Source organism: Simochromis diagramma, unplaced genomic scaffold (assembly GCF_900408965.1).
Source record: "Simochromis diagramma unplaced genomic scaffold, fSimDia1.1 OVJJ01000343.1, whole genome shotgun sequence".
Taxonomy (NCBI): domain Eukaryota; kingdom Metazoa; phylum Chordata; class Actinopteri; order Cichliformes; family Cichlidae; genus Simochromis; species Simochromis diagramma.
In genome coordinates this window covers 14,697,933-14,723,397 of record NW_024386831.1, presented here as the reverse complement: position 1 = coordinate 14,723,397, position 25,465 = coordinate 14,697,933, and the positions used below count along the sequence as shown (strand labels likewise).

General features: G+C 40.5%; 2 protein-coding genes across 2 annotated transcripts; one reads left to right on the top strand and one right to left on the bottom strand.

Moving 5' to 3' along the window:
• The first annotated feature begins 4,784 nt into the window (after window positions 1-4,784).
• dlx1a (distal-less homeobox 1a) lies at window positions 4,785-9,501 on the top strand. Its single transcript, XM_040028111.1, has 5 exons — window positions 4,785-5,230; window positions 5,760-5,828; window positions 6,153-6,744; window positions 7,045-7,244; window positions 7,554-9,501. The coding sequence occupies exons 3-5, from the start codon at window positions 6,435-6,437 to the stop codon at window positions 7,803-7,805; spliced, it is 762 nt and encodes a 253-aa protein (XP_039884045.1). The 5' UTR covers window positions 4,785-5,230; window positions 5,760-5,828; window positions 6,153-6,434; the 3' UTR covers window positions 7,806-9,501.
• A 3,633-nt stretch (window positions 9,502-13,134) lies between these two features.
• dlx2a (distal-less homeobox 2a) lies at window positions 13,135-15,661 on the bottom strand. The gene is made up of 3 exons (XM_040028110.1): window positions 15,069-15,661; window positions 14,452-14,636; window positions 13,135-14,293 (listed from the first exon to the last, which is right to left on the bottom strand). Exons 1-3 carry the CDS (start codon window positions 15,385-15,387, stop codon window positions 13,967-13,969), a joined length of 831 nt encoding a protein of 276 aa, XP_039884044.1. The 5' UTR covers window positions 15,388-15,661; the 3' UTR covers window positions 13,135-13,966.
• Between the last annotated feature and the right edge of the window lie 9,804 nt (window positions 15,662-25,465).

Here is a 25,465-nt window from a genome sequence, read left to right as displayed (position 1 = left end):
TGACAGAGACTCATCATTTGAGTGCGATACAAGTGTTTGAGCTGCAAGGCTGTAATGTTGCTCAGCTTGTCTGGAAAGATTTATTCTAGATTGCAGGGCCCGAGGGGTCAGCGGATGCACATGCGGGAGGTTTACCTGGGGAAAAAAAATGGACTTTTTCTTTTAAGGAGGGGGGAAATGATGGTGTCCATAATGAAACAATTCATAAGAATCAGCTGGCTGGGAGTTAAAAACAATTAGTGTGGATATCTGACTACTTCTTCATCTGCTGTTTCCCTCAAACACAACAGCAAGTGTTAATGTAGTGTTTCCTTTAATGGAGATCTACATAGGCGGGCTGCTTCTGAGAACACAATGCATTTAGGTCTCCACAGAAGTTGGATTTACAGCCACGTTTCTGCCTGACAGAAAAAAATGCTTTTATATTTTTTTCACCCACCAAGGAAGGAGAAATGTTTAATCCAACACCCACTGTGAAAGGAAAAAGTAATGCATATCTCACTATCTCGTCTGTCTCGCAGCGAGATGAAATTGAAATTTTAATGCATTTCAGAGTTTTTTTTTCCTCCCGAATGGAGACGTTGATAGACACCAGGATGTCATATTTACAGTAGGAACACTCATGGTTTAATGCACTCTACAATACTGCCATCTCCAAGTTCTTCGGAATAAAACATGCTCTCGAACATAAAGGAAAAGCCAAAGAACAAAATTATTCCTCAAGCTTTCTATCAAGCTTCTGCATTCATGGCAAAGTCTAAAGGGCATGTCAGTCCTCCTGCCTCTGAGAGAGGTAATTATCCTTTTCCTGTCAGAGAACAACAAATGATAGCCAACTATGGGGGTGCATTTTCAGGAGCTGAAATTTGTCAAAAGGAAGGAGAAGGAGGTTTAATTTTCTGGCAGCTGCATATCTACTTTTATCATGTTTTTTTTCCCCCACTGGTCATTTGTTGCTTTTTTTTTTGCTCTTCACATGAGCTCGCACAGTGTAGAGCTGTTTGTTTATGTCTGCGAGCTTCTGAGGGTGTATTTATGTGCCCTGCATTAACATACCTATTTATAGTCCTACACTTTCTTACAGTCATCTTTTTTTTTTTCTGTTGTGACCATTTCACAGATTATATATTGTCCAAGTAATTTCCCTTTCAGCATCTGTTTTTTACCTTTCAGAGAAGGCAGTGAATGGAGGGAAAATTATCACAATTACTCATATAATTGAGCCGTCTTTGTAGCAAGTGCAGCTTCAGTAGCCCCTTTTTTCCATCAGCCAAAATGGTTTCATTATATGGGTTTTTCATATTCCCTGACACAGGGCTCTGCTGAGGGCCTGGCACGTGGATGAGATGCAGGATGAACAGAGCGAATCATTAAGGTCACAGTAGGAATAATTATCCCAGCTATGGAAAGAGCATCTACAGCCTTTTTTCTCCCCCAGCACAAATGCAATGTCCACGGCTTTTAGTCACAAAGAACTTTGTTACAAATGGAGCTTCCACCTTCTACTTATACAAAGAAGAGAGGGGGAGAGCAAGACTTGTATCAACATGACAATTTTCCATCATTAAGACTAATGACAGGCACAGACTGTGGGGATCAAGGGGAGCACAAAAAAGAGAGGCGCATTCAGGTGTTGGCTGAGTGCTGACCTCCTTCCTGTCTTTGTTGGAGACTTAACTCTTAACAAAAACTAAAAAGGGTTTCAGACTAAAGGCGCAGTGGCAGCTGAACGTCAAGCAGCCCAGCTCTCCATGGGCAAATGACTTAATTGGCGAATTTGCATGTTTTCCATTTGTGGGGAAATTAATTCAATAAGGCCTGCATGTAAAGATGTTTAATCAATCGTTGTTTTACTGTAGGTGAAATAATTCTCCGTTATGGATGCATTTTATTGATTTCTACCCCTGTCATCCATCTCTCTCGCATCACTGCACAGACTAAGACTTTAATTTTTCACTCGTTTTTTTTTCTCCTTCTAATTTGTTAACATGAAAGTGGAGCTTAACAAGTGGGACGCTGCAATATGTCCACAAGTATGAAGCATCCGCCTGACACTAGTTTCTTTTACAGTTTAGCTGAATTAAGTAAAAGCCATATTTTTCCAAGTCCTCTCTCCCCAGCCTTCCCTCAGGTAATTGGTCATTTTGCAGCCAATTTTGGTCAGGTTGGATGCTTGCTGCCATGGCCTGACCCCTGCTGCTGCTGTAATGGGGACAGCATTTCTACCAGTTCACTAGGAGCCTTTCCACACCGTGACCCCCAGCTTTCTGAAGAAAGAGCTGCTCCGAGCACTGAGATGGAAAGAAAAAAAGGAGTTTGAAATGTGACTTTTCAGCTCCGCAATGAGCCACCTTAAGTCAGTCAGCCAGCATATTAGAGGTATATTAGAGAGGCCCCACTGGATATGAAAGACTTGGACATCATGTTTTTCCACAGGTGTGAAAATCAAGAAAGGATATTTTAAAAACAAGCAAATATATATATATTTATTTTTTCAATTTGATTTATTGCCTCCAGGCTTCAGCACTTATAAGAGTGTCAGTCACTTCCGGAGCAACAAGTCCAGATTGTCCAGTTCCTCCCAAAGTGATGAGAAGCAGGAGCTCATGAGGTCACCGTAGCCTGAAAACAAACAAAAATAATGATTATCCCGAACAATTTCTTAGTTTCATTTTTTTTAAATTGTTTAATTGTTTAAACAAGGAGAGAAAAAAAAAACATTTTAGTTTGCTATTAAAATATGACAAAGTACAAAGTTAACTTTGTCATGCTTATAAACTGTCAATTAAATTCAAATGAGGAACACAAGCATGTTTTAATTAGGATGTGAAATTGAATGAAAAAAGTCACATTTATACAGGAAGAAAATGAAAATAAAAACTCTAAATATATTTAAAAAAATTTTCATTTCACACAACATAAATGATGAGCTGATAAAATATACTGTCAACTCCGATTATCACACAGAAATGCACCATTAGCTATTAAAACATATTCTGAGGGAAAAAAACTGACACCAAACAAATTTGAGTTCAGCTGTCCAAAATAAATTCTGCGTCCTTCTCTGTTTTATATAAACAGTCAAATAAAACCCGACATGATTTCATCTTCTCCCTCTTGACCCCTATGATAATGCAATAAATTAACCAGTGCGACAATCTTGCCTCTCAGATAATATGATTCATTTTTTGTTGTTTTTTTTTGTTGTTTACACGTAACTCGGTAAACAAAATCAATTCGCATTTTGATGCCGCATTGAACATGAAAATAGACATTGAATCGAGTTAATTGTAGTGCATCTAGTTTTCGTTCATTGAGGCTGCAAATTACAGGATGGCAGCGCGAAGCAACGCCAGAGAAGAAGCAGGACAAAAGGCAATTTCACTTGTCTGATCCGCTGCCTTTAAAAACGTGAAATGCAACCTTCGTATAGTTTGACATTTCTGCTGCAGATCACTCACCGAATTGCATTTGGATTTGATGATGTGCTGAGGCCTGCTGAATTCATCTTTATTATTATTAATAATAATAAGATTTTACATCAGTTATATTGTTAGTGCTGTTTGAGATATCTGTGCCCTATAACAATTAACTAAATAATAATAATAGCAATAAAAAAAAGAAGGATTTGCACACTTCAGAAATAATTCAATATTCTCAGAAATTCTAAAATCAGAAGGAGGGGGAAATATACATATCCTAATAGGCATATTTGATCTTTTGCAGTTTAAGGAAGAGGAATTGCGATTTAATTTTTTTTTAAAAAGGATTTAAATTTCCCTGCACCTCCAGTGTTGGTAATTAATCATCACTCCCATGCAGAGCCTGCAGGGTGCACAGGGAGCTGAGCCTCCACACAGCATGGATGCACAGTTTACCAGCGCACCGCGGTCGGGGTAATATTTGGCGGCTGTTAAAATGTGGGTTGGTATGGCAGTTGAGGAGGGCTTTCTATCACCGGACTGAAATGAAGTCTGTGACATCTTGGCCCGTTTACCCCACCACCACCACAAGCAGCAGCAGCAGCAGCCCCCCTCTCTCTTTCTGTCTCTCCACCTCTGCACTAACCCTCAGGTGAAGAGCAGCAGGTGTTAAAACACCCTCAGCCACAGAGCTACTCACTCCTAATGAGTCCTGCCTCCGCGCTCCATCCATGCATGGAGGACTTTATTTTTAGTGTGGCTAGTTAGAGCCGTGCTGCCCCGCTGCAGGAAGGACCGCTGTGGCCTGCGCTGCCCTCCTGCCGGCGTGCGCAGGAGTCAAATTATTAATGAAAGCGGTAATATTATCACCGCGCCTGCCTCGTCCGAGCCACACCGAGGATGGCTTGAAAAAGAGAGAGAGAGAGAAAAAAAAATTCCCCCTTAAATAGGAAATAAATAGTTGTCAAATTAAGTTTGTAGATGTTTGATTCTGCAAGAAGGATCAATGGGATGAATATAATTTATGCAGGATGTTTGTCTCCTCGCCTCCAAATGACATAAAAATCTCTCATTATTATTGCTATTATTAGTAGGACTCCTCGGGTGTTATTTTACATTTTTCTGCAAATTCTGCCTCTATTCTGTTAATGGTTTTGCTTCACAGCTGTCTGTAGATACTATAATCGTGGGAAAATAATGACAGTTATCAGTCGCACCCACCAAGTACCCATAAAAATCTGTCCTCTGTTCTGGAAGATGATAATTATTGGTTGTACTACCATTATCATTGTCGTTGTTGATAGAGGAAATCTTGAAGCATTTTTCGAAAGTAATTCCAGAGAAATCACTTCAAATTGGCCTATTTTAGGGGGGACAAGGGACCAGCTTTCGTTATAGCCTAATATTTCACAGAAATCTTTAAATTCAGGCATCCGCAGCCGCCTGGCACATTGTGGCACACGCGCCGTGATGTCAGCGCCTGCATTTTGATAACACATTTTGCAACTTGCTAGTTCTGCTATGAGTTCAATTATGTAATTATACTGATAATCACAGTGACGGAATTTAACTGCCTTTAATTTGTTATTCAGGTGGAGATGGAGGGACTACGGATGGAGCAGCCAGGCTGTGTTTCTGCTCTGCGCAGACACCAGAAGAGAAGCAGCCTGCAAATGAAGCCTAATAAAATGAAGAGCTGCTGCTGCTGCTGGATACTTTCTTCTTCTTTCAAGTGCATCCCGCGGAGGCTCCCTGACCCCGGATGATGCGGATTTATTTGCTTTTTTTCATGACTTAAAAAAAATTGAGTAAGTGAACAGATATGTATGTGTATCTATATTTTAAATTGCAGCTCCTGTACCAATTTGAATTTTGTTCTAAATCTGCCGCTGAGGGAAATTGCCTCCAGTCTTTTCAGTAGTAAGTTCAATTAAATCAAACGACAATTATTCTTGTTAGGCTGTGGGAGGCTGGCCGCACCCCATCCTCACTTAGATTCATAATAATCAAAGGTGGCGGTGTTTAACTAAACTGTGATCAGTAAATTGACTGCGGCAAAAAGGGTGCGTAAAGATGTTTGGAAAGCATTTAAATGCGACTAGAAAACATGTCCATCCGGCCAATAAAACAGGCAAAAAAGAAAAAGAAAAAAAAAAGATGCGCAAAAATAAAACCGCAAGTTTGCCTAAATTTGCAAGACTAAATTTGGAAACTGTAGTTTAAATTACAAGCAGTATCCCCGGGTTTAATTTAAAGGGATTGCTCTGCTACATTTGCCGTAATATGCTGTGATGCTGTTGTTGTTTTTTTAGTTGGTATTATTCTTGTCATCATCAGGCCTCAGACAGAGAAGTTTCTCATTTCACATCATTGCAGACTTTGCTGTTTCAGTCCCTCTGCTGCCAGGTGAGACCTCAAGTTGCACTAAGTGTTAAATACATGAGTAATTACAGGCCTACTTATGAAAATTGAACGCTAGTGTTATGCTAATACGCGTTCACTCCCGATGGAGCACTGGGAGCTGTGATCATCATCTTAAGAAAAAAAGGCTTTAATGCAGAAAGAGCAGCCGAATATTTAAGTTTACTGGCCTTTTTTTTTTTTTTTTTTTTTTTTTTTTTTTTTTGCAGTAGCAGTATCACTACTACAAATAATAATCATGTTATTATGGTGAATCTTGACATGTCAGGAGGAAATCTGAGGTTTTGCGGTTTTCCTTGACTTTATCAGGTTCTTCGGACCTAGCCCCAGCGTCACCAATCGGCTTCCCTCTTGGAGAGAGTGGACCAATCAGCGACAGTCTTGATGAATATTCATGAGTCCGAGATTCAAACCTTTGAGCGAGTTTGTCTTGGTCCACAGCATCATTCCTAGGACTTTTCACGGGCACAAACTACATTTTCTTATGAATGGAAAGAGAAAAAATCTGTTCGGCTTAAATTGGGATCCGTCCTTCACTGAGATCATAGAAGGAAAACAACAAAAGCGAGACAAGGGGAACCGCCAGAAGAGATGACAATGACTACGATTCCAGAAAGTCTTAATAGCCCTGCCTCAGGAAAAACCGTTTTCATGGAGTTTGGACCCCCGAGTCAACAAATGTCGCCTTCCTCCATGTCTCACGGACACTATCCCATGCACTGTTTACATTCTGCAGGTCACACACAGCACGACAGCTACAGTCCAGCCTCGTCGTTCCCCAGATCCTTGGGTTATCCATACGTAAACTCCGTCGGCAGCCATTCCACCAGTCCATATCTCAGCACAGTACAGACTTACCAAAACAGCTCGGGACTCACGCAGACACGATTAGAGGATGCAGGTAAGTGTGCCACAGAGTGCTCTGGATCCTAAATATCAACTTTCTGTGCTGGTACGGCTTTCCACTAGACGGTGTAGGCAAAAAAGACGACCCAGATGTGGAATTAGGCTTGGTAATTATTTATTGCGTAAGGCTATAAACAATGTATGCAATTAAGGGTAATTATACCTAAAGTACAGCCTGTAAAACTTGCGCTGCAGTATTCATTGCTGTGCAGCACTCTTTGCTACAACTGTCTCCTCATTTTTCTCCCCTTCTCTGCTTCTTCTTCTTCTTTGCTTTCGTCTGTGTCTCTGCCAGCGCCAGAAACAGAGAAAAACACAGTGGTGGAAGGCGGAGAGGTGCGCTTCAACGGCAAAGGGAAAAAGATTAGAAAACCAAGGACTATATATTCGAGTTTACAACTTCAAGCCCTGAACAGGAGATTTCAACAGACTCAGTATTTGGCGCTACCGGAGAGAGCTGAGCTCGCAGCGTCGCTGGGTCTCACCCAGACACAGGCGAGTGTGATCCGCACACACATAGCTTCACTGCGCAGCTGCGCCAACGACGCATTTCTGCACATTTTTAAATGTTTTTATTTCTCACAGCATACATTATTATTATTATTATTATTATTATTATTATTATTATTATTATTATTATTATAGACTATAATTTATTTAGTGTTGTTTATTAATAAAGATAATTTATATTTTTTATTATCATGTTTTGCTTTTCACTTTTCCACGTGCGTAAAACCGCGTAAAATGGTTATATATATTTACATATATTTTAATGTCTCTTTTTAAAAAAATATATATCTGCAGGTAAAAATTTGGTTTCAGAATAAAAGATCCAAATTCAAGAAGCTGATGAAGCAAGGCGGTGGTACGATCGACAGCAACGCTTTGGCCACCGGCCGTGGACTTTCCAGTGGTTCTCCCTCGGTGGCACCTGTCTGGAGCTCGCCGACCACCGTGAAGACTTCAATGGGCACGACCGGATCTTACATTCCCAGCTACACCTCATGGTATCCAACCACACACCAAGAGTCTATGCAACAGTCACAGCTCATGTGAGCAGAGAGCTCAGCATCAGGATGGTGAAAGGCCCAGCAGCCGCTGAGCGCGGCTCAGCATTGATAATGCACAACAAACAACAAGAATCCCGGAGTTTGCTGCCGCATCCCGCCAGCTGACACAGAGGCCTCCTCATACCGAAGACGGCGAGCAGAGATACAGAAGAAGAGAAGAGGTCAGACAGAGTGAAAAGGCGCACAATGCGCCAGAGGGCAACCAGTCCGTGACCGTCCCTGACAGCGGAAATCGCAGACAAAAGGATCATTTGTTTTTTTTTTTTGGCTGCTTTTGTTTGTTTTGTTTGTTTTGTTTTGTTTTTCCAAATGTCGGTTTCTGTTTGTTTTCAAACTCATATTTGTGTGAACACTTCGGTTGTTGAGCTGTAGGCTACATGTTTATTAGAAAACACGTGTTTGTTTACGCCAGATTGTCGGGGCCCAAGGTGATGACGGCCTTAAAAGTCAATTTGCATTCATCGACAGTTAAAAAGGCCACTTAGGCCACAGCAGAGTTTCTCTAACCAAATAATTAACGATAAATTCCAGCGGTAGCCATCAAGCCGCTCCACTCACAGCGCATTCAACCGCAGAGCACAGGCTGCTGTGCGCAGAGCCTCGAGATGCTACTATGTTGTTTCTACGTGTTTGTTATTTAAGTTAAATTATTCGGGCTAGTTTTTTCTGTTTGAGGTCAGTCTGTGTTCAGTTTGTAAGCGTGTTTGAAATGACAACACTGTGTTGTTAATGCTGCACTAACGCAAGCAAAGCTTTTCTATGCCGTGCCCCGATGTTATGTGAAAAATGTAAAAGGCCTGACGATTTGCTGCTTTAGAAAAAAAATTGTCCTGAGGGTGAGCAGCTCATTTGTCACTGTATTTTGTACATAATTTTCTTTTTTTCTGTTCCTTTTTTTGTGCTGTATACTGGATACGCTGTGAAACAGGGTTTAGGCTTTGTGTAGCTTACTCGTCGAAATGTGTTTAGTCAACATAGGAAATATTTAGTTTTGTATTGATCACCTTAATTTATTTATCTGTTTCTGAAGTTTATGTACATAATGTGCAAAGTTTCAAAAGCAGTAAAATATGATTTAAATTATGTCAAGAACGGTGTCTGATTCACCCCACCTCTTCCTCCACCATACCGCCATCACCACCACCCCTCCATCCTCCTCTACCCACCCTCGCCCCTGAAAAGAAAGGCTTCAGCGTGGTGCAGGTTTAATGCGAGCTGACACAAAGGAGTATCATGTTGGCTATTGTAGCAGACACCATGTGAGCGCGTTTGAATTAACTGCAAAAGGGTCCTCGTTTAGATTTATGGTCATGTCTAGCGTTTAGCCTACATGTGTTTGTGCTGCTGCTCGCTGGCTGCAGATGTTGTCAGACCTCTGGAGTCAAGCTCAGAATTAGAAATCTGGCCTCGCATGTAAAAATGCGTCAAGATAGTGTTGTTACGAGGCCTAGTCTCTGCAGTGTAAAGCCTGAATATATATATATATATATATATATATATATATATATATGATTTAACCACCACTGCTGTGTCATTCAGCAAAATCGCCTTTCAGCCCTTACTTAAAGATAACCTCCTTTCTGTTCTACTCTTTAACGATCCTCACTTTTTCACTTTTTCGTCATGAGAGAGATCAATTGGGTGTGTTAAGTGAATAATTGCTCAAGAGGCAGGTGCTGCAACAAGAAGAAAAAAGTCTGGCAAAGGGCGGATCAGATGGAGATCAGTGAGAGTGAAAAGTTCAAAGGCCTTCTTGTTTGTTTAACACGGCCGAAGGCTGTGGTTAGAAATAGCCATCTACATGGGAAAAAATGAAATAAATATTAATAATATTTTAAAAAGAAGAACGAGATCTGTTTTTCGCGCGCATTTCGGTGGTGATATAGGAAACAAATTCATTTATTATAGTTGGATTTTAGCAATATTCATAGAAATTCAAATAACACTTGGATGCATTGGGGAAAAATCAAAGTAAACAATATAAGTAATTAAGTAAATAATGATTTGAATAATTAATATTAAATTAAAGTAAAAAAAATAAAAATAAATATTAACATAAATTAAAAATAAAATAAAATAAAGAATTGTAAAAATATATTACAAAAAATAGAGTTTTGTATGTGCCTGCAAAGAAAAAAATTCAAAAAACAAAACAAAGAAAGAACAATTTTTTGACGCACGGATGTGCTCGCTCTTGCAGCTGTCACAGCTCCATGAATAAATAAATGTTATTATAATAGCAAATTCGGCCTTAAAATATTATTTTCTGGCATCTGCGAAGTCCGTTTAAACCTGACTCAAGCCAACATCCAAAATAGTAACCACCACAAGATTATTATTATTATTATTATTATTATTATTATTATTATTATTAATAATGTAGAACACTTTAAACTAGTAAGCGTGAGTAGTAGCCTTGTTTTTTATGGCACGCTTTGCTTCGATGCCGTCTCCTTTGTTATTCTAATACAAATCTTAAACATGTAGAACTCTTTGTGTGCAGCCTCACATTTACAACAGGCCTTCGTATATTTCGATACCATTAGGAAAGCAGAGCTGCTGCTGCTGCAGTGAACATAAATCTGCCTACCTAGCCTTAGAAAAGGCGCAGCTGCACATCCAAGAGGGTCAGTGTTATTTCGCTGTATTCTCCCCTTGATTATACGAGCTGAGCCCATCAAACCCAGCATAATTACAGTAATTTCGCCCTTATTTATTCTAATGCAGTTTCCTATCTCTGAGGTAATTATGAGCAATTTTTTTCGCACCGAGGATCTTTCTGCGTTGACAAAAGAGATAGCGCTCTGAAAGACATTTTCTGCTGCAATAGGAAGGGAAAAAAAAGTGAAATAGGTGAGGTGCCATTTCGTCACCGTTCCCTTTAGACTTAGCCTATGTATAAGACTGACAAATTGCTTGCAGGTGTACATCACCGAGTTGTCAATGCGAAGAGGCTTCAAAATGAGCAAAGCACAATGTAAGAGTAACGAGTGCAGCGACTATAAAGAAGAACTTCTCTGTCTCCTCTTCCTTGCATCTTCTCTCCATGTGAGCGGCTTTCTAAGCCATGGGAGATTTCAGCTAAAAGAAGCTCCTCGGTTGCACTTTAACACTGAAGTTGGAGGATAAAATAGTCCACGTGTAATATATTTTTCTTTACCCCTCCTGCTTCTTGAGGATCTAGTCTTTGAAACGGCATCAAAGAATCAGCATCATTCACGGATGAGAATACAAATTAATAAAGGCTGTGCGCAATGAAAGAAATGGACAAATCGAGCCTCATTGCGCACTCGGCGAAGCCCCTAAAATGTAAGAAATAAACATGTGGTACACACCTTTCAGCTTGAAATTGAAGAGACAAGTTTGCCCTCTCTGGATTTTCAGATATCAGCATGGAGGCAGATCAGCACCACCAGCAAGAAGCAGCAGCAGTCCTTCAGCACAGACTCAAGACGAGCGCTTAAATCCCACAAAATGTGTCCCATGTGTCGGTCTAAGCTATAGCAGCAGAGTTCAGAATATGACTGAAAATGTCTGCTTTATTTCCCCTCTTTATAGCTGATGGGGAAAAAAATGTAGATTATTAGCATAAATGTTTACTCCTCATTACGCTGATGACATTGTGCACTCGAGATCTTGGTAATCTTTGGGGGAAATTATGAGTAATTTTTTAAAATTTAAAGCAGCAGTTACCATGCAATTCAGGCTAATTCTGCGTAGGCTCCACACGGATATAATTACCGTCGAGTCAAGATGTTAGGCTAAAAACTATGCATTGATATTCCCATTTATTATGTACATACAACTTTGACAATGTTGATGCTTGAAATAGCGGGAAATTGTCTTGTGTAAAAATTACACCCCATATTAGGACATCTAAAATTGCGAAGAATTATATAGTAATTGCAGGCTTTCAGATTTGAAAGCCAGAATGCTCAAACCAGAGCAAATGTGGATGAAATTACAGATCAGGGTATAAATTAGGATAGGGGGGTATGGCATTTACAAGTTGCCCAGAGAAATGCAAAAAGTATAAACCACAGCAGCTCTAATCCATGAATGAAATCACAGGGAGCAACAGAAAGCACCCAGAACCCCCCCTCCCCTCCTTTATTTTATTTTATGACGCAAACAATAAATTAAAGCAAGCAAAATGTGTTATTTAGGAGCATTTTTTAAGTGCGCGCTTGTACACTATTTGCAACACTGATTTTTTTAGACGTATATACATAGGGGGGCTGCATGTGTCTGATACTGTCAGCCCTAGGGGGGTGGTGGGGTTGGTTGGTTGGTGGGGGGCTTCATCATGCAGATACAGCAACCGCTGACAAGCTGCAGTCTTAATTATGTACAACGAAGAGGTCCCACTTTATGGCCTGTGGTCTTTTGAAGAGAAGCGTGTGGGACCATGCACCGTATATCACCATCTTTGTGTGGGAGCCATGTGTAAATAACACGAGCCCCGCTCTACCTGTCTGTTGGAGTCAAAACATCTCTAATAAACATTTTCTAAATTAAATCTATAATAAAACAGGGTTTCCTGCATGGCTCCAATAAATTGTTTTTTGGACGTATGCCTGTGTTTTCAATGTTGCCCACAGGCCCTACAAGCAGCCAAATAATGTGGGTCAAGCTGCTCGTCTTCGAAGATCAGAGACCTCGCTTGTGAGGCGTGAGAAATGTTTCCATGATGTTGTAGCTGCAGGCTGTCTTGGCTCTCGAGTTCCTGTCTCTTTTCTCTTGTTAGGTTGAGTTCATAAAACGTCTGGAAAGCGGCTCTGTGACTCCACAGAGTCTGACGAGCTTGTGCTCATTCATACCCACCCTCGTCTTCTCCTCTCGCATGCCAAGGCGTGTTGTTGATGTTGTCGCTCTAAGCTCGGCGTGCGCCCCCCGGGCCTCTGTCTCTGCTTGCCTGCCTGCCCGAGCCTCGGTTCGGATAAGCAGCTGCTGGCGGCAGTCAGAAGTAAATTTCAACCGAAACAACTCAGGAGTCCCCCTGGATGCCCTGGAGCTTGTCCACGCTCGTGATATAGCACCACAAGACCTTCATGTAACCACAGGCTACATTTTTACAACAAATTATTTCCTAAGATTTTTTATTTATTTATTTTTAAACCCATTTAATAAAAAAAAATAGGCACAAAATTTAATTAAATGAATAAATAAATAATAATAAATAAATCTTAATGCATCGACATGCCTTCTTTTTCTAAAATGATTTATTTTTATTTATTTACTTTTTTTTGAGAGGGTAAATCCAGCTTTAGTGAACATAGAATGTATTTATACACACATACAAACTCGGATGCAAATGCACAGAAAACATTTTATTTAAATAAAATCTGGCCATATATGAAACACTGCTAAAATAAATAAGACCAGAACAAAAAAAAAATACAATTTAGTGTTGATACAAGTCAGAGGGCGGGACAATCAGTAGCTCACGGTGGTTAATGGATGAAGAGCCAGAAAAAGACAAAAAAAATAATAAAAATAAAATTAAGTCAAAGCGAGGTGGGATATGAAAAAAAAGCTGTTGTAAAATATTTACAAACGTGGATCGGAACACTTATCCCCCCGGACTATTCAGATGAACTACGTGAGGAATGGAAAAAGGTAAGCTGGTTTTGTTTTGATCGCACAACATAAATGAGGTCATATTGCAAAAAAGGCACCATACAGTTAACTTGTGCTACATTTGTGACAGGTTGTCCTGCGATTCATGTTTTATTTTATTTTTATTTTTTTGCAGGGATGGCAACACACATAAAAAAAGGAAGAGAAAAAAAACAAAAGAAAGAAGAAGAAAAAGTGACGTCCGTGTAAAAGTATATGGGCTCGCGCCCATGCTGTGATTGCTTTGGGTAATAGTGGTTCATTCATCCCTCACATAAACAAAATAAATAAATACAAAAATAACTGTAGAAATCTGAGTCTACCATTTGTAAGCACGAAAACTGGCAAGGTCCATAAACCTGTTTGGTTCCATGAAATCTCCTAGATGCTGCGCGTAAAGTTCGTATGGTGCAAGCACGAGGTCTGCAAAATGAAGGTAATGGCATTTTATTTTCTCTTTATTCACCAGTATTGTCCGATTTACACCCGACGTTTTCTCGTTCTCTCGCTCGCTCTCTCTTTTAAATTTCAGAATATTGTCCCAGCGCTTATGGCGGAGTTGTGGTGATGCTGAACCAGAGGAGGCTGCAGATGCGTGGCAGAGTTCGTAGTTGAGTACCAGGAGTAGTTTGCCAAAAACGACGAAGGCGCAGTCGTGTTTGGAGGGCTGCTGCTCTGAGGTAAACTAGAGCTGACATTGTTCATTCTTTGAGTCTGTGGAAAGTCCCAGGCGGTAGTTGGTGGAGACGTGCACGGGGGAGATTCACTGGAAGCAACATGTTGTTCTGGGGGGATTTCTCCACTTTTCCACAGCTTCTTGAACTTGGAGCGGCGGTTTTGGAACCAGATTTTAACCTGAGGGAAAAAAAGAAAGAAACTAATTTAAGCTTAAAATCGATTATAAGCGATATTTCCCCCTTAAATCCCATCTGTGTCAGTTTTAATTTGTTTTCACACTGAGACATGCAGTGGATATTTGACAGCGCATGAGCCCACAGATGCAGACTACCCACCTGTGTTTGCGTAAGGCCCAGCGACGCTGCCAGCTCGGCCCGTTCTGGTAGAGCCAAATACTGAGTCTTTTGAAACCTCCGTTGAAGCGCAGCCAGTTGGAAGCTGGAGTAAATGGTTCGAGGTTTCCTGACCTTCTTTGGTTTTCCATTAACCATCCGGATTTCTGGCTCGCTCTCATCTTTCTCTGAGGGAACATTCAAATTCAATTCACGTTAGGCACGAAGGGTTTGGGCATTTTTCAGTGTTGCAGAACTGCTAGGCGTATTTGCACTGTTGTCACTTTAGGTTTGTCAGATTTGTGTACCCCAAATACCTTAACCTGATTTGATTAAATTATGTATATTTATAAGGCCCTACTAAAAAAATACAAAAAGCAAAAATAGGCCACTTTGTGGATCTGTAGGCTCTTTCTTTGGAAATAAATAAAACAGTTTATCGTGTTACATATTCATACAAGAAAAATAAAGCATCAATACATTTTAGTCAGATAATAATATTTTTGTCAAATACTGTGCATACAAATGAACTCAGACATGTTCTGCAGTGCGTTTTGGTCAAAGACAAAGCCACTGAATACATGCAAAATGCTCTAAAACGAACTTGAGAGCTCGCCTACCTGTGTCTGCGGGAGTTGGCGATGAGTTGGAGCCATAAGAACCGTATGTACCATACGATGAGTTGAAACCGAGGTCGTATGACTTTGCGTTATATGGCACAGAACTCGTGGCGCTGCTGTGGTACTGGTAAGAGCCCAGTTGTCCAAACGGTGACCCGGCGCAGTGCCCAGGCTGCTGGCCGTTGTAATAGCTGCTGTCCGTCGCCGTGGAAACCGGCAGAGTCGGGGACTCCTGCGATTTGTGCAAGCTGTGGTAATTGCTTGAGGTAATCTGGTTCGAATGCATATCAGTATTTAAGTTCTCGAAAACTCCAGTCATCTTGGAACTGGGGGAGAGCAGCCCACTAACCTATGCGAAAAAAAAGAATATCGCAAAAATCGCGACCTAGGCGATTGCGCGACAGGCTGTAAAGCACGACTCAAATCTTGCACTGATGACACCCTTTCGTGAATCAAAACGCATCCCCGTGTATACCTTGGCAAAATCAGCGCAAGGTGTGTCCTTCTCACAGTGGCCTGTGATTATCTGCTACGGTCGGCGGTGGGAGCGCATTTATGAGAGAGTGAGAGGGAGAGCTACTGTGTCTGAGGCAACCAATGAGTAAGGGCTGCACGACTGACTACTCCCCACCGCGTCCACCCTCCATTATTTCTTCAGGTCTGTCTGTCCCAGTTGTCTGCGGATAGTTTTACATAAAAGCATCTCAAAAGATTTAGGCTGCAGACCCAGGCCTGATCTCCACGCGCAAACTGCCGTTTAAAACCAGATGAATATTGATTTTGGACAATGGATAACGCCTACTGCACGTTAGGAAAACGATGCATTAAACTGGGCCAAGAAGCAGTTTTTGGCTTGCACCACAGTGTATGTTTTTTGTTGGAATTTGTTTATTAAAGTTTAACAGTTCTTTATAGTAAAAAAAAACAAACCATGAGCAACAGTAACACTTTTCTTCTTTTTTGTCAGAAGCAAACTCGATAAGGAGGGGACTGTTTAAGGGAAATCTCAAGGAGCTGACACAAAACCAAACCTTGTGGATATCGCCTAAAGGTGAAGGTTTTGTTGCTGTGGAGAATAACTACAGCGCCACCCAGAGGTCATAAAATTTACTTGTTCACAAAATCCCTTTTGTTCACTTACCTCTCTTTTTCTGTCTGCGCACAACCCTAAAAATAAATAAATAAATAAACTATTGGCGATTTAAGCTACGTCACATCCGCGTGAGGAGTCCAGGTGTGTTGGTCGTTTGACACTGTGATGCGTTCAGATCTCCCGGAGATCCTGGGAAAGTTCAGGTAGTGACGGAGCGGAAGTGCAGTTGTCGCCATAAGATGGCAGCATAGTTCCTTTTATTAACAAGCCTAAAGCAGGCTGCTCTGTGTTGATGAGGTTAGCACCAGCATGCATCTCCACAAAAACAACTCTCTCTCTGCAGGTTTATAAAGAAACCTGCACTGAACTCTGGCTACTCTTTATATAGTCATAAAGTGAAAGTCTAGAGATGAATCATCTCTGATAGTCTCCTCAGTCTCACAACGTATAATACATAACAACCACAAATACTGTCAAAATGCCCTCAGAAAGTTCAACTCAAACTCCACACGTCAACTTTGTGCCACAAGTTGCTTAGATGTGTTGCTTAGCAGCTAACAGCTGACTACCCAGTCAGTTAAAAGAAGAAGTTTTTAGTTGAAAATGCGCAAATCATCATATCTTTAAATAGAAGCCCACAAGGATTTCACAATCTAGTTTCCAACGTTTCTAAAAGTAAAATGGGAGCAGAGCATTGTAGCTCTCCTCTCCTCTCCCTTGTGGAACCAGCTTCCAGTTTGCATTCAGGAGACAGAAACCCTCTCCCCTCTTTGAAGACTAGACCTAAAACTTTACTTTTTGGCAGACCTCATAGTTAGGGCTGGATCATGTGACCACCCCTTTTATTTGCTGCTATGGGCTCAGACTTCTGGTGGACTTCTGACACACACTGAGCATTTCTTCTTCATTCACTCCTTTTATTTGTCCTTATTTCTCTTTGTGCTTCTTTTCTTTCTTCTTCTTCCTCTCACCACCCAACTCACCACAATAGCTAGCTATTCCTTCCTGAGCCTGGTTTTGCTAGCTTTCTCTTCCTGTTAAAAAGGGAGTTCTTCCTTCCCACTATTGCCCATTTCTTTATAATAGTGGATCATCTGACTTTTTTGAGTTTTTAACTCTAATCTTGTTGGTTCTTTACCCTGCAGTATAAAGCACCATGAGGTAACTGTTGCTCCAAAGTGGCCCTGTATATATATATATATATAAAATGAACTGAATTAATCAAGAAGTCTACAAGATATGACCAAGACAGATACACAAGTGAGAAGGATACAAATCAGTAATATCCATAGTTTTGGTGACAGGTCAAATAGAAATGCAGCAGAAATTATGAATTCATGCATCCTTGCAGCACCGTGTGTTTTAAAGTCTGCTTGATTATGAAAGAGCTGATTTCTAAATCTGTTGTTTCGAAGTCCAGGTAAAGATGTGCTGACACCAAACTAAAGCACATTCATCTGAGGCTTAAAAACATTTTTTTAAAACTAGCACTCAACTGTTAATGACAGTGACAAATGAGTTAAATCTTCTGTATTATCAGTGAAGTTCCCTTTTAATTTTCTTTATCTGTGATAGCTCAGAGCAGTCACCCTTCTGATTCAATAAATCATCATCCATTATGACCCAGTTCAGGTCACACGAGTAACCATTTCCTTCTCAACAGTGAGGGTGTAGCAGGACCCCATAGCTCGAGTTCAGGGGGGATTCCATCAGTCCATTGTTTTGCTGATGTGGGCAGTCCTCTGTCACCATAGGTCAGTGTAGCTGCATGTCACTGCTCATTAGTGGAACAAAGTCTCTGCATTCAGCTGCCCCGTCATCATCATCAGAGCCAGAATGAGCAGAAATTCTCCAGGAGAGTCACATGGAAACCTTAAAAGAGTGGAGAAGGGGGACACGAGTAGTCATACAAGAAAATATCTTCTTTTCATAGTTTGCTTGTTTGCTTCTTCCGAGTAAGATGCTTATGCTGTGTGTCATTTATGCAACAAAGAGGAAGAACTAAACAGCTTCAAAGTCAGTTGATGGGATAGAAGATTCCTCTGGAGAAGGCACAAATCATTAGATATTGGGATTACAGTGAGTGATTTCACAATACAGTCACAATCAGCATCAGGATGTGCCAAAACAACAGCTCAGGCGCCGTGTGCTAACGATAGGTGACATTCCTCCCATACCTTTTCTGTCACCCTTAGGAGCAGTTCTTTCTTGCTGCGTCAACCTTTTCTGTTTTCATGTCACTCGCGTGTCACTCTTAGTGACTATAAATGTGATTTCATCCCTCTGTTGCAGAGCAGCTGGTGTAGTGGATCTTCCCCGTGTTCGGTGACATGGAAATGATGCCAAATGACTGCAGACAGATGTAAGCAGCTTTCATTGTGCATTCCAAATTTCCTATTTTTACACGAGTTGCTCTTGACCGGCTTTCAGCACAGTAATCAAACAAGCTTTGCACACACACACACACACACACACACACACACACACACACACACACACACACACACACACACACACACACACACACACACACACACACACACACACACAGAGTTGCATGTCAGTTTATTCCTAAAGTAAAAAAAATTACAAAATTAAAAAATTAAATAAATTTAAAAAATAACAAATAACAAGAGTGAAAGCACATAAATCTTTCAAAGCAGCTATGGCAGAAAATACTTCATTCGAATAATATATTAGCACTCGTATTATAAAAGAAATTTACTGTTTCTTGAATAGAAAGAGAAACTGTTACGCTGCTTCAAATTACAACATGTGTGTTGCTTGTCAAATATAACCTCAGCATTGTCACAACTTTGTTCAGACTTTAAGTCAAGACTAAGAATACCATGAGGACACACACTATATTAATTATAGTAATTACTAATTTCTCAGTCTAGCCGCACCACAAAACCTCTGTTGTTCTCCTTTTCAAGCAGTCTGCCGTACATAGAAACATCACATATGTTATCAAAAATATTTAACAATTCCTCTTTATAACTTCCTGTTTACAAATGAGTTAAAGTGTATCTATGGCATCGAGGTGTCAGATAAACTTGTTAGATACAGAATATACAGTCCAAATGATTAACTCTGACAATCATGGTTGAATTACAGTCTATGGGCTATCAGCCTGTTTTTTACCCTTTGAAAAGAGTGAAAGATGTGCTTATAAAAAGCCAACAGTGCTTAATATTGACAGTTTGTCACAGTTTGTCTTGAGGAATCAAAGTACACAAGCCAGGAAATCACTGTGAGAGATAAACACCCTGACATTTTTAGGAAGTATTGATCTCAAGCCTCACTTATCTGTTTTTATACTCAAACGGCAAACAGAGTCTGAGTTCTTCCTGATGTGATACCATGTGCACATCCTGAGTTTAGGTTATGGAAAACAGAAGTCAGAAAAGTGAAAAAAACAAAACAGAAAACAGCATACCCCTCCATGGCCGCACAGTGTCTAGTCTCTGTTTTTACTGCTTGTGCAAAAATAACAATACGGGCAGTACAGGAGGAAATCTCCTGCCATCTGGAGCGGATGTCAGACTCATTATTGACTGACCTGTTTATTTAGATACTAATTGCTACTGGTGCGAGGATATAATGGAAAGTCTGAAATCCTAAATAAACCCAAAGCAATTTTAATTTCACTGTATTCTGCACGATCCGTTATGCGCAGAACAATGATGATGATGTTTTGATGATCTTTGCAGGAATGTTGACAGAAGCTGGCGAGAAACTGATGTTATTCTTCACAGCGCTTCGAATCCCACAGAGATAATATGCAAAGATCGTTCTGCAGGTTCTGGTTTTCATCATGTAGATCTTCTTTTTTATTACTCTTGTTCTGAGATATCACATAGAAGACTTTCACTCTGCTTGATTTCAGATGATCAAAGGTAATGCCCACGATAGAGGTATCTGGCGTTTCGTGGAGTATATTTTGCTGGAGATTTGTCACATTTCTAAATCAGTGAGAAAGATATCAAGGCGAACCACTCAAAAGTTGCTCTGTGCTTTCAAGAAGCTTACCCAAAAACTAAGGACTCTGCTACTCTTCTGCACTTTATATACATTGTTTATGTACACCTATATGAGCTGTTTATATTTTTGACTGTTATCAGTATGTAAAGTTACATTTAATCTATTTGTTGCAAGATTATTTTTAATATAACTCACAACAGCTAACAGACTTGTGTAGAGTCAACAACCTGTCTCTGAACGTGGACAAAACAAAGAGATGATTGTTGACTTCAGGAGAGCACAGAGAGATCACTGCCTACTTAACATTAATGGATCCTCTGTGGAGATCATCAAGAGCACCAAATTCCTTGGTGTCCACCTGGCGGAGAACCTCTCCTGGTCCCTCCTGGTCCAGCTCCATAACCAAGAAGGCCCAGCAGTGTCTCTACTTCCCGCGGAAGCTGAGAAAAGCCCATCTCCTTCCACCCATTCTCACCACATTCTACAGAGCGACTATCCAGAGCGTCCTGAGCAGCTGCATCACTGCCTGGCATGGTAACTGCACCGTATCGGATCGCAATACACTACAACGGATAGTTAGAGCAGCTGAGAAGATCATTGGAGCTTATCTTCCCTCCATCACGGACACTTACATACCCGCTCCATCCACAAAACCACCAGCATTGTGAAGAACCCCACACACCCCTCACACGCACTCTCCCCCCTGCTGCCTTCTGGAAAGAGGTACCGGAGCATCCGGGGCCTCACTAGCAGACTACGGAACAGTTTCTTCCCCCAAGACGTCAGACTCCTGAATGCTCAGTGAATGGACTGAGAGAAACACACATCCACACCTGCATACACATCACTACCAAGCACTTATCTGCAGTATCTCTCTCTCTCACACACACACACCTACAGACACCAAGTTATTTTTGCACAATACTCAGCATTTTGTACATTTCCATTGCACTGTCTTGTCTTGTTTATTTTTGCATTTCTTTCTGCACATTGCACTTTACGTAGTCCTGTGTTTGTCCGTTATATGTCATATGTATGGTTGAAATGACAACAAAAGCCACTTCACATGACTTGACTTGATTTAAGAACGTTTTTGGATTGTAATGAAATTTGCATATTTTTGAAGTTCCCCTAATTTTAAATATGAATTAATGTATTAATATAGAGTTATTTTAAGTGTGCTTGTGGTAAAATATGTACAAAAAATGATGCCTAATTTAAAAAATTTATAAAATGTAATTGTATTTAATTATATCCTGAGTACAGTTGGAGAGACACCAAGGTCAACTTAAGTGGTTTTATTTCATTTAAAGTTACAGTCAGCTGATTTTAAATGGGAGAAAGGCACTAAATGACACATTATGATAATTTTCCAGATGTTTTGGGCTAACTGGGGTCAGCAGCAGCAACTCTTTCTGCATTGTCTCGCTGAGCGAAATTCAGGCAGGTTTAGACAGCAGTAGAGTGATTTGGATGTTGCTGATCTCCCGCTGTGTCAGCTGGAGCATTCATCACCCTGGCAACCCATCCTTTTCCTCAAATCACATAAATTCTCTCTGCAAAATACTTTCACTGAAACCAAACTAAGAGCGGGCAGCTTCTTACAGAGTCAGGAGATAAAATCACCTGTGGGGTCTGCATACATTCAACTCGCTTCTCGCAAACATGGAAATGTGTTCCTTGACCTCTCCGTTTCAAAGGTTGAGCCTGTACTGCGAGGCTCCGGACATACGTGGAGTTTAAGTTGGAAACCTCCAGCGGGGACTTCATGATTGAGCATGTGTTTCCTTAGAATTAGTCACGGTGACTTTTCCCCTCAAGAGAAGTTATTTTTAACACAAAGGCTTTCATGTTGAGCAACAGCAGCCAATAACAATTGAAAGGAAGTGTTAAGCTTTAAGCTCCGAGCAGATGCTAAGGTTAATGTTTGGTGCATCACACTGAGGAAATCTGTGCTAAAAGCCTTATGGTTATGCTTCTGTTAAGCACAACATATAAGATTTGAATTCTTGCTTAAATCAGTGGAGGAATAGAGGAAAATATTCACAACCTCTTGGACGTGAAAAATGACATTTAAACCCGAAGGAATTAACAAATCCCCGTTCCTGATGTGACAGCTTTACATAGCTCTCGTTTCCTCTTTGTTCAGGAAAACCTGATTAATTAAAAGATGTGGTTTTCCCAGCTCATGTAAAAAGACTGCCTAGCGTATGATATGATTAGCATGACATAATGATAATACATCCCAGAGGGCAGTCCGTTGCACTAAAGCGGAAATTATTTCTCATTTTGCAGGGCTAACAAAGGAATTCCCTGTTTCATCCGCACAGCCTGGTTGAGAAAGATTTTGAAGAGGTCTGCGAGGTCCCACTCCCCTCACTGCTGACCCAGTAGCACCGTCCACCCCCGCCAAACCCAGGAGCCATAAATGGAACCAATCCTTTGTGCGAGGGGAGTGGAGCAGATTTACTGCGGATGGTCTCCTCACAAAGAGCCACACCACTGTCACAACAGGACCGGGATCAGCTGCTCCAACTTTAGGGCATGCTTTACACAGCCACTGATGCAGACACAGCTTCTGTTATCACTCAGCATTCATGCACCTCTCCGGTGCCTGTCTGCACCCACAGAGAGATACCATGTTCACTGTTCAGGCTGCTAAATTATAGGCATATCTCTTAGGGACACCACAAGTTGTTTGGATTTCACAACGTACCTAAAACAAATTCGAGGTCAGTTCCCACTCTCAGTCCTTTAAAATCAGGGCACTCACTCTCTTGTTGAATCTGTGGTACTCTACTTTAGTTTATTGTACTCCTGTTTGTGTCTTAACATATTTAACATATAATATAAGCATGGTGTATCACCTCGTTGAAAGATCTATCCAACTGTTCTCTCTCTGGTTATCTAATTCAGGGTTAAGGGAAGCTGGAGCCTATTCTAGGTGACACAGGATGAGAGGCAGGCTACACCCTGGTTTAGCGCAGAGAGCCGCATATTCATGCCTGTGGTCACTTCAGATTCGCCAGCTAACCTAACCCCATCAGCGTCTCTGGGAGGAAGCCACACAGACACAGGGAGAACATGCAAACTCCACACAGACAGACCCCAGGTTAGAGTCAAAGGTTGGACCTCCTCACTGCGAGGTGGCAGTGCTAACCACCACATCACCGTGATGCCCTTTGCCATTAAAAATAAAATTTCCTCAGCCAAAGATTTATTGCTATACGTCCAGTGTTAACCTACTTTTATGAAGATCTAAAAGAAACAATATTAAAAAATAAATTCAGTAACCAAAAGATGTTTTCTGCTTTTAATAACTTTGACCGTCATTCTGTCACCTTCAATAAGACTTGATTTCTTGGCTCACCAGCTGGCAAATTGCTTATGCCAGCTGTACGCTCCGGCCATGTTTTCTTGTGGGTTTGGTTTTGTTATGCTGACTTAATTTTGAAACTGATAGAGCTGGCATGTCCGCCTCGCCGGGAGTGTTAGTATTAGAGTTCCTGAAACTCCAACAGTTGATTTGACACCTTCACGCCTACAAGGTGGCAAATAAGTGAAATCCAAATTCAACATGAACACTTACACCACAGTCAACATCTCTGAGAGTGAATTGTCCTGAATGCTGCACAAAAAAGTGAAGCTCATGTCTAAATTAATATTCAGTTAATGTAAACTACATTTAAATATTACAGATGTCCTCCAAATTAAGTGGCAACATCCATCTGTTTACGTTTCGTTGCAATCATCAGTGTGTTGGCACGCCAGCAAATTGCCTGCACCAGCTGTGCCTTTTGGACATGCTTCCCAGTCTCTCCAGTAACTTTGGGTTTAGTTTCCTCCATCAGTCTCTGACATGTCGACTTTGGTGCTGTGAAACTTAAGCTCCTCGCCTTTCTGCCTTGCCAGGATCTGAAGTAAAGGGCTTCTGGAAGCAAAAAGTTTTCATGAATGGTGAAATTATTCTTAACAATAATTAGGGCAAAGTTAGACTCAGCAAGAAATAGTATAAAAATTTGAAATGACATGCTCAGAAAGGAAGAAGATGTTGACATAAAGATTTTATTCTTAGATGTTATTGTAAACAGCTTTGTGAAATGATTACATTTCATTTAATTTTATTTCAAATTCTGCTGAATACTTGAAGACTTATTTAAGAGGTATTTCTCCCCCAAACACCTTAAAATATTGGCTTTACAGGAAGTTGATATGAGGTCAAACACACAGATTATGTTATTTTTCTGATCTGTAACACATCTGTAACATTGATGAGTTGCAACTGATTAAAAATATTATAATTTAATCCTGTAATGCAAAGTGTATCATATTTGATAGAGAAGTTTTTAAGACCCCTACATGATCAGTGTAATATTTCCCCTGAAAAAACTAAATAAATTGCATAAAATACAAATTCTGCAAAAATGATACAAATCCTAACCCATATATGCAAATTTATAATTAATTAAGCTTTAAAAACCCTCCAGTTTGAATCTTTTATCTGGCCTTTATTTCATTGTTCAGGCTTTATAGGACTGATATGTTTTTGCTGCACGTAAGTAAAACTGAAATCTGAAAAACAAATTATTGTGAACATTAAGAATTTAATTTGCTCACTTCTTTTAAGTCAGTGCAATAAGCGTGCACTCATAGAGAAAGGGGACTCCGGTTCTCCAGTGACTAATGAAAGCTGATATCGTTTCCAGTGATTCGACCTTGGGGGCCTCGCAAATCTTTCTCAAGTGAGTGTTCATTTTGCTCATACAAAGGTGCAGCTAATCTGTGAAGAAAGCCCTCGGCACCTGCAGGGGTCCACCTGTCTGACCTCTTTCTTCCCGCTGACCTGAGACAATGCAAAGCTGGGCGGCTTCACCTTCTCCCACAGCTTGTGTTACACAACCACCCAGGGCAACAGTGGACATGAAAGTGCTGTTGCTTTCAGGTGAACTCAGGTAAAGGCAGATAACACACCTTTTAACTCTCTCATAGACACGTAGACAAAATCTAACAACAAAAAAAACCTCTTAGTTTCTTTACTGAGCATAAAATGAACACAAAAAAAATGAATGATTATGAATAATTATTGGAAATAAGTATATCTGCAAATAAATACACTGCTTATGCTGAATAGTCAAGATGTTAATAATCCTAAATGCCTTGTCAGAGTCAAGAATGGTGTATTAATCAGTATTAAATGCTTTAAATTACAGGAAGAAGTTATAACCTTTTTTTTGCTACTGCCCTGCTGTGAAGTTAATATTGAGCATTTGCCATACCAGATCTTGACTGTAAATATAGTTATCTATATTTTAATTGATCT